The following is a 14843-nucleotide window of genomic DNA, read 5'->3' as shown; positions in this document are numbered from 1 at the left end:
TGATGCTTTGATATCCACAGGTTTCTTGATTTGGGTTTCATACTCACTGTCACTGCTAGATGATGAATCTGTATCTGCTTTTGGTGCTTTGATATCCAGACGCCTTTTTATCCTTGTTACTCTCCCAAAGTCAAGTGCAGGCCATTGGCTTCCCCGTTTCTGACTTGCTGTAGTTACGTTAGTTGAAAGTTTTGGGATATGTAAATCTATTTGCTTTTTTGATGTCATATAATCTTTTCTTTCATTGTCACTGTCACTGCTGGAAGATGAGTCTGACTCTGTTGATGCTGCTTTGATATCCACAGGTTTCTTGATTTGGGTTGTTTTTCCAAGTGCAGGTACAGGCCATCGATTTTCTGGTTTGGGATGCACTGTTGGAGAAAGTTTACCTGGAAGTCTTGACATCAGCAATTCCTCTTGCTTTTGTTTCATCAGTTGGTCTCTTTTTTCATCCTCACTGTCACTACTAGATGATGAGTCTGAATGTGCTTTTGGTGCTTTGATATCCAGACGCCTTTTTATTCGTGTCATTCTACCAAAATCAAGGGAAGGCCACTGGTTTGGCTTTTGGTTTGCCATAGATACACTACTTGGACGTTTTGAGATATTTATCTTCTCTTGCTTCTTTTGTGTTATGTGGTATTTCATGTCATCACCACTGTCACTACTAGATGATGAATCTGAATCTGTTGATGATGCTTTGATATCCACATGTTTCTTGGTTTGGGTTGTTTTGCCAAATTCAGGTGCAGACCATCGATTTTCTGGTTTGGGATGTACTGTTGGAGAAACTTTACTTGGAAGCCTTGGCATCAGCAATTCCTCTTGCTTTGGTTTTATTATATGGCCTCGTGTTTCATACTCACTGTCACTACTAGAATCTGTATCTGCTTTTGGTGCTTTGATATCCAGACGCCTTTTTATCCTTGTCACTCTCCCAAAATCAATGACTGGCCACTGGCCTTCTGGTTTCTGACTTGCTGTAGTTACTGTAGTTGGAAGTTTTGAGATATGTAACTCCATTTGCTTTTTTGATGTCGCATGATCTTTTCTGTCATTGTCACTGTCACTACTAGAAGATGAATCTGAATCTGTTGATGATGCTTTAATATCCATGGGTTTCTTGATTTGGGTTGTTTTTCCAAGTTCAGGTGCAGACCAACGATTTTTTGGTTTGGGATGCACTGTTGGAGAAACTTTACCTGGAAGCCTTGACATCAGCAATCCCTCTTGATTTTGTTTCATCAGTCGGTCTCTTGCTTCATCATCACTGTCACTGCTAGATGATGAATCTGAATGTGCTTTTGGTGCTTTGATATCCAGACGTCTTTTTATTCTTTTTACTCTCCCAAGATCAATTGAAGGCCACTGGCTTGATGCCTTCTGGGTTACCGTCTGAGTTACTTTAGTTGGAAACTTTGATATCGGCAACTCCTGTTTTTGTCTTATATTATCTCTCATGTCATGGTCACTGTCGCTACTAGAAGATGAATTTGAATCTGTGTCTCGTTTATGACTTAGTGTTGGACAGACTTTAGTTTGAATCTTTGACAAATCGTCTTTCCTCTGTTTAAGCACATTGCCTTTTTCTTGATCCTCGGTGTCAGTGCTGGAAGAGGAAGTTGAATATGCTGGATCATTGCTTTTTGGGAAAGATTTTTGAAAAGACAGATGTGCAACATCCAACGTTCCTGGTTTCTTCACTCTTAGGCGAGTAGTTTCATCATCACTGTCACTACTGGTTGATGAATTTGAACCTGCTGTTGGTACTTTAGTGTCAAGAGGTCTCTTGTTTGCAGATGTTTTTCTGAGTTCAAAGCCAGGCAGTTGGCTTCCTGGCTTGGGGCTTACTTTTTGAGACTGATTAGTGGGGCGTCTTACTATCATTAAGTCGTCTCGTGTATTTTTTGTCACGTGGCCTCTTGATTCATCCTCACTCTTGCTACTAGAAGATGAATCAGAACTTGGTAACAGTGCTTTGATATCTAGACGCCTTTTGAGACGAGGAATATGCTGAAGATCTACAGCAGGCCAATAGTCATCTGAATCATCGATTTTTGTCTTGGACTCTTGAAGCTGCTGAGTCTTGATTCTGCCTCTACCATCAACATATGTAATTTTTTCTTCGCTCTCACTGTGGGAAGAAGATGATGAACTTGTTCCAGGTTTTGATTTTTGTGCAACTTTCTTCTGCTTCTTTTTTGTCTTTTGTTTGATTTTAGTTTGCCTTGACTCCCTGTCACTATCACTTGAATCAGAGGAAGCGGAAGAGGAATACTCCGGTACATCTCCTGGACTTTTGGTACCATATCCATTTTTGGCCGAGGGACTTTGAGCAACATCGCTGAATTCAAAAAGTTCTCCATCACCCTGAGAAATATCAGAGTCTGTGGTGTTTGCCTTATTTGTATGTAGAGCAGCGGATCCAGGATATTCACTTTTGCCATTCGTGGATATTTGTGGGGTTTCTGTTTTTGTGGCTATTGATAAATCTGCTCTCGTCTGAAATGAGTCTTCTACCAGCTGAACAGACTTGGGTGTGGTGTGCTTTCTGATCGTTTGGTCTGATTCTGATGCACTTTGGGAAGAATCTGAGGATGATGAAAGGCTTTTCCTCTCCTCAAGATCATCTGGGTCAGGAATAGGTTCAAACTTCATGTTCCGCAGGCGCTCTGCAGCCAATTCAGCCGAGCTGCTGTCATCACTCCGCTTTTCCCTGGGACGCTCATGTAAGTCAACCTCGACCTCTTGATACTCAAACATCTCGTCGCTTCTAATGCTCTGCTGATCGCCACTCGCAACAGTGTCATAATATTGCACGTTCCTTTCCTCTGTGACCTCTAAACGGCTAAAAGTGACTCTTCTCTCCCTGTGATGTCCTATCTCTGCTGGTTCCTCAGCACTTGAAAAGGCCTGGTTGTCGTAATGTCTCTGTTGAGCAGAAGTGACGGTATGAGTTGCTGCGGAGTCTTTCTTTTTGTTGACCCTTCTACAAAGCCTATCGATACATGGTCTCGCCAGGACTCCGAGGATAAAAGCCAACAGGAATGTGAATAAAATCGACAGACACACAGCCAAAGCCATGTCGGACTGCGAGAAGCCCCCAGCTGTCTCTCCAACCGCCCCGCTTGTAGGTGTTTGTGGGGTCGCTTGAGTACGGACCCCGGGTAAGCTCCTTTCCTGTCTTGCACCTCTCATTTTACTGATTTGGAGGTTAAAAACAGACAGAACGTGGTCTTCTTCAGACACACACACATACAGTCCCGTATCTCCCTCTGAAAAGTCACTGATGAGCAGACGATCTCCTTGCTGGCTCGCAGATGCTCGACCATCAGGTGTCCACCACTCTGACTCTAAAAAAACAGCAGCATAAAAATAACAGGACTAAGGTACGTTTTTATTTAATGTGTTATTAACTCTTGATTATAGAATATGTCATGTGTTACCTTGTGCTGAGCAGGAGAGCAGGATCTCAGCGCCACTGTACACCGTCACGTCTCGGTGAAAATTTAAGTTGTTTTCAGAGCTTAAGCATGTCAGGTCCTCCTCATCCAGCTGCAGAAGGTCTTTGCCTGAGATGATGGAAGGCTCAGAACATATGATGTTCCAGGTCCGCATGCCTCTGGTCCCGTCATAAGCCATCTGCCTCCTTATACTACGCATGTTGCAGTCACAGTGCCACCTGTTTCCACCCAGCTTAACATCTGCTCCAATGTCGCGCAAAGTAAGGTACGTCAATTGCTGCATGGTTGTCAACATGTTGAACCTCAGGTCAAGAACCTTTTTGAGAGGAACACAATATCAAATGAGATTAAGTAGAGGTAATTAGCCTTATATTAAAGTTAGCAGTAAATCCTAACCCAAAACGCTTTTCTAAAAAAATGTTGACTTAACAGAATTCAACATTTCACCTGGTACAGAGAATAGGCATAAAAAAAACCAGGCTTACCTTGAGTTGCTCTAAATCCTGAAACATCTGTGGATCCAGATGTGTAATCAGGTTATGCTGTAAGTGAAGCTCCCACAGCTGATGAAGGTCACCAAGGACTCCCAGTTGAAGACTTGAGATCCTGTTGAAAGACAGCTCCAGGACCTGTAAGGATTCAACAGCATCCAGGCCTCCGAGAAAAGAAATGAGAATTAATTAGAATTCAACATCATCAGGAAGCAGATTCCAAAAAGAAACAAAGATCTCCTCTGAGGTAAGATCTTTTAAATTTTGTACATTTAATCATATTACAACTGCAAACATTCATATGTCGGAATTTTATGTCAAGATCAACACAAAGCAGTGCATAATTTTGAAGTGGAACAAAAAGACGTTTTTCTTTTAATATAGAAATATATATTACGAATAAAAATATGAAAAGTGTGATGTTTATTTGTATTCAGGCCACTTTTGTCGTGAAGGAAAATTAAAATTCAAAAAACTTTATTGATTACTGAAGGAAATTAAATGTTGCAATTCATATAAACTCTAACCAATTAACTAACCCCACATTATCTTTAACACACCTGCACTGTGTTAGCTGCATCATGTTATGAAGATCAGAAGCCAGGCCAGAATTTTTCAACAGGAGTGTCTAGGTACCATACCACTTTATTTCTAAAGCATTTAAAACGTAGCAGCTGACCAAAATGCTGCACAAAATTGTAAAAGGAAGGACAAAAACAAAACAATCCAGACAACTATAAGAAAACAGAACTTAAAACATCACGGATCCAAGGAAAGAGAGTGATATTAAGACTTAGCTGCTAGCTCACTTTGGGTTAAAAGCCAAAAAAAAAAAAAAAGTGCATTTTTTGAGTGAGTTTTAAAAACGGCAAGAAATGGGGCCTGCCTGACCTTTAGCAGCAACTCATTCCACGTTTTAGGAGCCAGAGCTGCAAAGGCTCCGACTCTTAAACGCATCTAGTCAAATGATCTAAAGAAAAGACCATCCGACGACATAAAAACTAACAAAATAATTTTCAAATGGATTCAAAACTGAACACAAAGCCAATGAAAAACTAGAGTTATGCGAGCTTGTTTACCTGCACCGGTTAAAAATCATGGAGCAGAATTTTGTACCAGATGTACCAGGGAGGCCTGGGAGTCACAATAATCCAGATGTGAGGTAATGGATCACTGCGTCTGGCTGGCGCCTAGAATTTAGGGTCTTGATTTTTGACCAGAGCTTCAGCTGAAAGAAAGACGACTTAACCACAGTGTTGATATGGCAGGCAAATTTTAGGTTGCCATGCCATCCAGTTTTACTCCTAGCTTTGTGGTGACTGACTTTTTTTTTTTTTTTTTACATGGGACCATAGGGAAAACTCAAAGGTGGCAGATAGGGTCACTGATGATCCTGAATTTGACACATCGAAGTTCCGAAATTTGACTTCAGTTTTATTATCCTCTCGTCTTTAAGTTCATATCTCAGCAGAATAACAGAGGACTGACAAAGACAGAACAGAGGAAGCCAAAACAACAACAACAAAAAAAATTTCCTGTTCGAACTTTGATATAGGCAAGGTAGAAGAAACAGAAAGTATATGGAAGTTGTTCTGGACAAATAAAGCAATAAATTAACTTGGAAAAGACTTAAGATAGTGGTAGAGATTAACCTTCCAGGAGGCCATAAACAAACGACCAGAGCTGCAATGGGATAATCCAGATCAAAACATATCCATATATAGTCAGGTCCAGAAAATCTAATTTACAATTTATACCAAAGCTTGAAAACTAGTGCTCTCCATCCAATCTCTCAAATAGGCCAGCTCACTGTCTCTACATGTGCAAATCTGGTAAAGGCAAACCTCAAGAGGCTTGAGTTATTGAAAGCATTGATGTAGGAAGACTGATAGAGCGATGCATGCTACGCATTCATATTTCTACTTCCAATAGAATGCTATGTATCCTTTTTCGTCCACCTAACCAGAACTGGGCCTCAGGACTCTCAAAGCAGCTCTTCAAATGGCAGAAAGCAAAAGAAATACTTTTCCAAGGAAGAAAAAACATATTCAGCCAAGCACAGGGAGGCCTGTGAAACAATGAAATCATAAATATTTCATTTGCACACTCACACCTTGGTTAAGTCAATGGAATGTCAATATAAACCGTAACAACGGCATCATTATCTTGGGAGGTTCGCTCACTTGTGCATGGTGCAAAGTTCTAAAGATAAAGGATAGAAAGGGTTTGTGTATGTGTGGAATTGAAAGGCAAATCCGAACAATTACAAACTGGGAGTATAAGCTCCTTTTTTAGATTTATACTTAATTATGCCTTTTTTTTTTCTTTTTTTTTTACCAAAGCCTGATCAATTTAGCCAGTTTTAGTAACTCAGCCATTTCCTAACTTCATTCCATACGGCAAATAAAGGCGTGTCTGCAGAAGTTATCAGATGAATGTTTTTCTCCTGCCACTCCTAAAAAAAAAAAAAAAGATTTCTTTCTGGGAACTCGGTTAAACAAACTGGCTTCACTGGGTCACTGCATCCGTCTCCATTTAAACATCCAAAATATTTAGATTACCTAAACATTGATTTAAATTAAATATTACGTTTGGATCATTTTGTCGCTCATGGTCCAGTTCTGTCAGTCTGACCTTGATTTACACGCTCTACAGAGTACACACCAGATAAGAACCAACATACCCGACACTGAAATTAGTCGGGTACAAAGATAATAAAACAAAGAAAGGTGAGTCTCATTTTGAAAATTAATAATGAATCATCTCTTGCTAATTTGCTTTTTTTAGTGGTTAATGTCAGATTATCTTGACCCTTCTTGATAATTAACGGAAACATATTTATTAGCATTACTAAAAACAAACCTATAAATGCTGAACATCTTTTTTCATCATTTATCTTCACCAATAACAAGGTGTGGGGTTTTTAATATTTAAAGCTGACAACAAAGGTGGAAAATTGCAACTATAAAACGACACAAATGTGAGAAAAAAGGTGCGACATCAGCATTAATCATTAAAATCTCCTTTTGTGATTTATTTTACATAGAAATGTTATATTTAAACACGAGTTCCTTATCAGGGCTGTACACATTTTTTTTGTTGATAACAGGGGTGTGCTATGGCCTTAAAATATACATAAGAGGCCTGCTTTATTATTATTATTATTATTATTATTCATAATCATGTGACAATCATCAACCAAGATTTCACAATCCTGCGTGCAGCAGCCCTGGAAATGTACCCACATTAACTCATGTAGCATGCAAAATGCTGTCCTTTTATCCTGGACAGCATTTCTATGTTATAATCTTGCACAGTGCAGAGGGATTCTTGGGATTTTATTTTCCCTCAGGCAACATGCATAGTGTGCGGACGCAGTGTGACGATACAGAGAGAGGGATCTCTCAGTCGTCTTTGCACAATCTCTCAAGATCGGGGTGTTCAAAGTGCAGCCTGGGGGCCATTTGCAGTTCTTGGGAAAAAAAACATTTGGTTCGTCCCTTGACCACAGTTCAAGAATCACAAATTTGCATCTTCTTACATAGAAAATATTAGGAGAGGCACAAAGTATTTTTTTTAACTAATCGTGTTTTTTTTGTTGTTTTCATTTTAAAATCATTGTAAGTAGGAAAAAACATCTCGCAACTTTTTACTCAAGAACTAACTTGGGTACACCCAAAAAAGAATCATGGCCCCTGAACTCGGAGCTTTCAACTCGGTAATTTTGTCCCTTTTATGGGATTTATGTGTATAGACTAATATCAACTATCCATTTCTGTGTAGACTTGGCATTATGACTTGGCTCATTATTCCACTGAAATAACCTGTTGTCAGTTTTCTGACCCACCAAACCCAGCCGCAGTGTTTGTTTCCTAAAAGATCAATTTTAGTTTCATCTGACCAAACCACACACTTCCTGTTGAAGTCCCAGTAAATCTAAAATGTTTCTGTTTGTGACGACATAATAGGCTTTTTCTTCTGGAATTACTCTCAAACATACTTTGTCTCCCATGTGGTTGATTTGAAGATTCTGCGTCCGCAAAGTGCTACTCTTTGAAAAATGCCTTAACTATGTCTATTTTTAATGGATTGTTATGGAAACCAGTGACTCCCACTGGTACTAAAACAATTATTCCTAATTACATGATTTTGCTTCCAGAGAAGGTTAAAGGTCGGATTTGAGGGATTTTAGCATGTTGCTGACAGCAGGCTTTTCTCCTTTAAGCACCTTGATAATGTTTAATGTGGATGGGTATATGATTATATAACACCTGCTCACCCCGCGGCAGCCGCTCCAGCAGGTTCCTCTCAGCTGATAGCAGCTGCAAGGCAGGGGCCCAGCTCAGGCATCTGGACCGGCTCCCGGCCGCCGAGCGACGCCCGAGACGTCGAGCCGTGACGGTTGTCTCTATGCAGAGAGACAAGTGTGGGATGCTGTTGTTCCCCAGCCACAGGTTCCTGAGGTTGGGATGCGGTTGATGAAAAGCAACAGAGCTGAGGAGGTTATGAGACAAGTCGAGCTCGGCGATGGGGTCCTGGATGGGCTGCGGTACTAAGGACAGGCCAGCCGAGGAGCAGTTCAGCAGCAGAGCTCCTCTGCAAATGCAGGATTCCGGACAGGGAGGCGAGGAAGAGGAGCACCAGAGATCCAAGGAAGCCAGGAGCAGCACAGCTGCCCAAAACGACGAGCGGCGTACCGCCATGGCAACCCCAGGCCTTTAAAACTAGAAATGAAAAACGTCAGCCCTCTTCAGACAAGAAGCAACCCGATCAAGTGGTTTGACGGCAAGTTTTGAGAATTAAAACCGAGGCGATTTGAGTTGAAGAAACTCACCTGGGTAAAAGCTGTCACCAGGCTGACAGGAAACCTTGTGACTCTTCTCACACCTGAACTGTACTGTCCAGCATGTTCTGATCAAAGTCTGAAGTGGATGCTGCTCCTTCAAATCTTTACGAGCCCCAGCCCAAAAAATGTCACAGTGATTTATTCAATCATTTACATGGCTGGTTAATGCCTTACCGTCGTCGTTTCCCCTCCGTCGATGCGATGCCAAGATAAGCCATCCCGAACAGTTATGACTAAGAGAACCATGCCCCGGTTGCACATTCTGTCAGATGATAGCACTGTGTAATGATCGCTGGTATTTCTTTTTATGATTTTAAAGGACCATGTAAACACATGAGGCACAGCGAAGCGCAGATAAGAGATTTCACGTAGTGACAAGTTTCCTTAATGAAAAAGAAGCCAGTGAAATGTTGGATGGTTTTTTTTTTTAGATATTTATTTTATTTTATTTTAAACATATCCATGTTGTCACGTTGAAGTGATGAAAAACTAAACTTTTCTCACCAAAGGCATCAAGTCCGCTCCAACATTGTTACATAACAGGCCACACACAACCCAAAGCAACAGTCAAAAACTTTTTATACTGTATTGCACAAAATTCAAACCACTCTAAACGGCGTCCACTTTCAGCACCATTGCCTCGTAAAGAGAATAGCATTTACGCCGCAAAAGTATTCCCACCCACCAAACTTTCCACACGACACGGCCAACAACAAAATGCATTTTATTGTTTAGTTTTTTTATTTTTTATTTTATTCATGTATCTTGAGGCAAAGTAGAGCGTAATTGTGATTCGGACGGGAATCGATATACTATAAATGTGAAAAGCTCAATAGGTGTGAATACTTTCGCAAGGCGCTGCTCTGTTAGCACAACTCGTACACTCCTTCCTATTAGCATTAGAAAAGCCTCACAATTTAGGTAAAATATAAATAACATTTCATCCCTTTAAGTCCGTTGGCACGTGCATGATAAACAGTTCAACATGTGCAGAAAGAGACGTTCTGTTTGAGTTCTGCATATTTTTTAAGTTACCTATCTTGTAGTGTCTCAATGAAGTCAGTTAGCACTTTTACACAAACCCTTTTGTGAACAGATGTGAGGTGATGGAGAAGCAGGAAATAAATACAGCAGCTTCCGACTGCTACAAACATGCGGCGTAAACTGCAGAACAACTTTAGTGTTTACAATAGTTTTCTGAATTTAGGATACAGGCTGATGAATCTTATAACAAACAATGTGTTTTTTTTATTTTTTTATTTTTACGAACTCCCGTAATATCTTTGGGTAGATTTGTAATAAAATGTAAATGTGGCACTCAGAGAAACGGCTCAACTTAACCGCCAGGTTAAACTCAAACTTAAACTGAACTCGGTCCAAAATGTGCAGGTTTGGAAGAGGTTTGTCTGATTTCACAGTCGAACGACTGCAGGCGGATGGAACGGCGGCGCTAGTGAGCTTTCCCACACGGGTTGTCTGAGATCTGGCAGCCCATGTTGGGGAACTTCACCAGTACGCGGAACAGAGTCCCATCTTCGCACATGCAGAGCTTGTACCTCTCCAGGCCGTCGTTGAATGTCAGGTCTGTGGAGCTGGGAATGCGTGTGGCGTTGAACATCACTGAGCCGTTGAGGACAATGCTGTTCTCCTGCCAAGAGAAAAACGTCGTCAGGGCGTCTATTCTTCAAGACCCGGCCTTATTGGGCTCGATACAAATTGCATGGACAAACCTAATCATGTGTGATTTCAATTGGCCTTCTTATTTAATGGGAACATCACAATTGCAAAATTGTGTTTTTTATTTTTACATTAGTAGAGAATAGACAAAGTTTTGCGCACATTTGTAATGGAAACGCAGCGAGCAACTGGAATTACAGTCTCATCCCTCCAGAGCAGTTGAAATGAATCACCGAGAGCTAAAAATGAGTGTATGCATTTTCTGAGCACTATAAATACAGCATGTCATTATGCTTCATACTTACAGCTCTGAGCTCAATGTCTCCACCCATTTTAAACTCCACAGTGCGGCCCATGATGTTCACTCCCTCATTACCGCGAATGATGGCCTTAGTGTCTCCCTTGATGTTCAGGTCAGATGATGCGCTGCTAGTGATCTGAAAATAAAGAGCAAAATATGTCACTAAAATGAGAAAAGCACCAGTTCCTCACACAAAAACCTAAATACATCAGGATTACATGAGAGAAAATTCCAAGACCCCCCTTGTTTTTCACTCATTTACTTCATACTTGATGTGCTTTTGTTTTAGCACCACATCAACTGGAATTACAGTCAATTTTTGCAAGAAACTGCAAAAATACGCCTGTTAACAATCACATTACTTCAAAAACAATTCACGCTTTTCTTTTGGCAAAGAAACTAAGGGAAATTTGGTCAGCATCTACTATCTCTCTTTCGTTTTCAATCAATTTTTACTGTTACAGACAGCAATAAGAGCAATATCGCCTGCACAGGCTGTAAAATATAATTAATGAATCATGTTTTTTTTTTTTTTTTTTTTTACACACAGCTGTCAGAGCAGAGCCTGGCTTCCCTACACACCCTTTCAGTGGACGCCTTTTTAACACTGAGGACTTTGACTCCTTTGGGCAGGTGGAACTCGTGGTTTTCAAAGTCTGTGCTGAAGAAAGTTGTCTGCGTCCGAGGGTCTGTGAAGGATATGCCGACGTCGCTGACGACGGAGGTCTTGTCCTTTTCCACGCTCAGCTTCGTGTTGCCTTGCTGGAACACAACCTGTTGGAAAAACAGAGCAAAAAGAACAGACAAGAGGCTCTAACTGGGTTCCCAAACGCTGTCGTTTCTTTGGAGAAAACTCGCCGTGTGTAAATGTTTTCTTACTGGGTTGTTGTTGCCCACGATGACCAGGTCCTGGTCTTTGCGGCCGCCGACCGTGCTCTTGTGCAGAGGATGAACAATTCCCATGTCGGCCTTCTGTTTGAAGCGCAGCAGGCCGCTCTCGTGGAACTCCATGCTGTCGCAGCCGTTTGGGCCGATTCGGATCACCGTCCATATTACCAGTGTGATCTGAGTGACAGCGTAGTCGCGTTAGAGCTCATTTGTCAAGCTACAAGCACAAACTTCACTGCGTTTTCTTGGAAAGTGGGGCAAAGAAAACCATTGTTGAATGTAAACCATAAGACGTCCTGTCTGCAGTTTGCAACAAGGCATAAAGAAGGAGCTCTGGTAAGATGGGACCAAATTGGTCTACATGCAAAATGTCATCTACTTAGGACAACTAACACTGCACATCATCCTCAATACACCACCCTTCATGTTGAAGCATGGCGGAGGCAGCATCATGAAGTGGAAATGCTTTTCTTCAACAGTTGGTCATAATTAACGGGATGACGGATGGAGGTAAAGAATCCTAGCAAAAAGTCTGCTTGAGGTGACACAAAACGTATGGAGGGGAGGTCTACCATTCAGAATAACAATTATAAACAAAGATTAAACAGGTTTTTTTGTGTTACTATGGTCCACATAAAGTTTAAACTTAAATTCAGAGAGAATTTGAACTTGAAAATTGCTTTGTACAGATGCTCTCCACCTGATATGATCACATTTAGTGGATTTCACAAGGAATCCACTAAATGTGGATTCCTTGTGAAATCCACAAAAAGCTTGTACAAGCTTTTTGTTCAGCTTGTACAAGCTGAACAAAAAGTTCAGCTTGTAGCTGACGCATACTCCCAAGTTGGTCTAAATACAAACACATGCCACACTTTTAAGACTGTTTTTCACAAGTAAAAATCTTGTGAAAAACATGCATCATTGCTCTTCCACTCCAGAAGTGAACACTGATTTTAGTCCGTCTTTCACGTGGAATGCTAAAAATCCCAGATAAAGTTTGGTTGCACTGTAAGAAAGTGTGGAAAAAGGTCCAAAGGGTTATATTTCTTTGCAAATTACTGCAGTCAGTCTAAAAGGCTTACAATGAGATTAATTAAGGCGAGCAGGAAGAGGAGCACTATGATGCAAACAGCCATGTTTCCCTTGCGTCCTCTCAGCCCGGTCTTATGAAGACGTTCTTCTTCTATGGGTACATAGCCCGCTTTGAAGTTGCTGTTGTGCTCCTTGTTGATGTTGCGCCTCTCTATGGCCTTCTCACGCATGGACTTCTTCACAGGGCCATTGGAGCTCTCCTGCGAGGCAAAACGACAAAATATGCGCATTAAACACCAAGATAACCTTTACTACTAAACTTAATTAAATTAACATTCAAAACTGGACTGTAGTTTTACATAACCAGAGGGGTGTCCATACTTTATACAGATACGATACTGAGCCGAGTTTTCCTTATTTTGTTTAAATGCTTATCATAACATACATAACCAAATCTCTGCGTCGGTATGGGTGTTAAATGCTCAGCGACAGCCTGACTGTGGTCATCACAACTAAAAATAAACTACGCTCTTAATAGTGACGAAACGGATATGAAGTCCTTTCTCTCATAAACATTTAAGTTGCGTCCTATTTTAAGAGCAAAAACAGTGGCGCTTTCAAACAGCAAGTCTTTCTGAGAAAACAACTTTCATGTCTTAAAAACATCGATGCGAAGGCCAACATTCATAAGGCTGCACTCATATTTCCATCCACAGCGGCAACAAAACACGCCACGCTTAAATAAACCACCTTAACCTAAACACTTTATCACTAACAATGACTCCGGGTTACTCTTTTTGAGGAACATGAAGAGAAGGCTTAATAAAATGTGAGAAGAAGAGCAAATAAAGAACATAACGGACCTCCTCGGACGCCATGTTGACCCTCCCTCCTCTGCTGACGGAGAGCGGACCAACCTTCACTGGCGAAGGTGACTGAAGCGTTTCCGCTACAATATTGGCAGACAGACAATTTACTCAGTTATATTTTTAATTCTACTCCTTATGAAGAACCTAATTACAGACCACGACGTGGTGTTTAATTTTTATCTCCTCAGCTTGTCAGAAACGCTTGTGCGCTGAGGATAAAAGATGGTTTGTTCCATGATGAAGCAGCCAATGGCAGAATGATCCTAAAATAGGAAAAAACACATCCATTCATATTTTCCAAAGGTAAACTGGAAACATTCTATACTTTACTGCTCTTTGTGGGTGTATTTTTTGGTAAAAAAAATAAATAAATAAATAAATAAAAAAAGGAATGTATAATTTTTCTTTTTCAAGAGGGGAAAAAAAAGAAGTTTTACTCTGTATGATTGGGAAAAGTAATCAGCCTTAAAAATATTTATAATGTTAGCAATTTTAGGTTGCCATTGGTTTTGTTTTTGTGTCAATTAAAAATGAATAATTACAAACGTGTAACATAATAATTAAACTAGTACTTCAGCAGTTATAGTATACAGCAGCGGTTCTTGCATTAATGGCGCTCTGGGCGAGATCCCCCTTCCGTCTCCAACATATGACCAACCACAGAAAGTATATTTATCATTAAAAACAAAACAAACAAAAGAGATGGATGGATGGATGTTATTTTTCTTTTATTTGATGAAGAGGTATATTGTGTATTAACATAAATATAATTGCGTTCAGTTACAGCCAAGGCTAATTTCCATTGTTTGTCCCCCTGCCAAATGGTGCAGACTGAATAACCTAAAATTAATAGCAATAATGATAATAATAACAATCTTTATTGTCATGGAACCATGCAATAAGTTACATGGATTATAACGACATTTGTAATAAATAAAGCAAAACAACAAACAAACAGGGGTCGTTATTATTCATCTGGTGTTCTTCTACAACAACAAAATAAAGTGTGTTTACATAATTAGTTAGCCTGGGCGCTGTTCTGGGATGGATCTGTCCAAGGTGTACTGCGCCTCTCACCCATCAGAGGGCGCCATCAGGTTTTCAGCAGAGTTGTTTTTATGGTGGCAGACCAAAACACAAAGCCATGACAGAACTTCAAGTTGTATTATGCTGTAAATGGGACAGAATGACAGACATTCAAAATTAGCACATTTTGAATGTCTAATATATAAAAAAATTCCCTTCTCACCCTCCGCGGGTGGTCTCTTTCAT

The 14843-nt window shown here is 40.5% G+C and overlaps 2 protein-coding genes across 3 annotated transcripts in view; both read right to left on the bottom strand.

Moving 5' to 3' along the window:
- lrrc66 (leucine rich repeat containing 66) overlaps window positions 1-4201 on the bottom strand; it is an 8803-nt gene extending 4602 nt beyond the window's left edge. Inside the window, exons 1-3 of the mRNA XM_016670694.1 lie at window positions 3950-4201; window positions 3447-3780; window positions 19-3353 (exon numbers count right to left, since the gene is read on the bottom strand). Coding sequence (XP_016526180.1) covers window positions 19-3353; window positions 3447-3780; window positions 3950-3976 — 3696 coding nt within the window. The 5' untranslated portion in view covers window positions 3977-4201. The remainder of the gene's footprint in view (window positions 1-18; window positions 3354-3446; window positions 3781-3949) is intronic.
- A 5032-nt stretch (window positions 4202-9233) lies between these two features.
- sgcb (sarcoglycan, beta (dystrophin-associated glycoprotein)) lies at window positions 9234-13728 on the bottom strand. Of its 2 annotated transcripts, XR_001661913.1 has the most exons (7): window positions 13566-13728; window positions 12753-12962; window positions 11659-11844; window positions 11362-11553; window positions 10784-10915; window positions 9872-10449; window positions 9234-9836 (listed from the first exon to the last, which is right to left on the bottom strand). XR_001661913.1 is itself a non-coding variant. In XM_007550704.2 (6 exons), the coding sequence occupies exons 1-6, from the start codon at window positions 13578-13580 to the stop codon at window positions 10252-10254; spliced, it is 933 nt and encodes a 310-aa protein (XP_007550766.1). In that variant the 5' UTR covers window positions 13581-13728; the 3' UTR covers window positions 9234-10251. The 2 variants fall into 2 exon arrangements, 1 of the variants encoding a protein (XP_007550766.1); XM_007550704.2 differs by having other exon boundaries at window positions 9234-10449.
- Window positions 13729-14843: the final 1115 nt, after the last annotated feature.

The sequence above is a fragment of the Poecilia formosa genome, unplaced genomic scaffold, assembly GCF_000485575.1.
Source record: "Poecilia formosa unplaced genomic scaffold, Poecilia_formosa-5.1.2 Scaffold37, whole genome shotgun sequence".
Classification (NCBI taxonomy): domain Eukaryota; kingdom Metazoa; phylum Chordata; class Actinopteri; order Cyprinodontiformes; family Poeciliidae; genus Poecilia; species Poecilia formosa.
This window is presented reverse-complemented; position numbering and strand designations above follow the sequence as displayed.

Excerpts from the sequence above, each read along its gene's own strand:
- sgcb (XM_007550704.2), bottom strand. Across the intron at positions 11,845-12,752 it reads TCGCCTTAATTAATCTCATT|ATCACACTGGTAATATGGAC; the intron begins GTAAGCCTTTTA and ends GCTGTCACTCAG. Across the intron at positions 11,554-11,658 it reads TCGTGGGCAACAACAACCCA|GTTGTGTTCCAGCAAGGCAA; the intron begins GTAAGAAAACAT and ends TTTTTCCAACAG.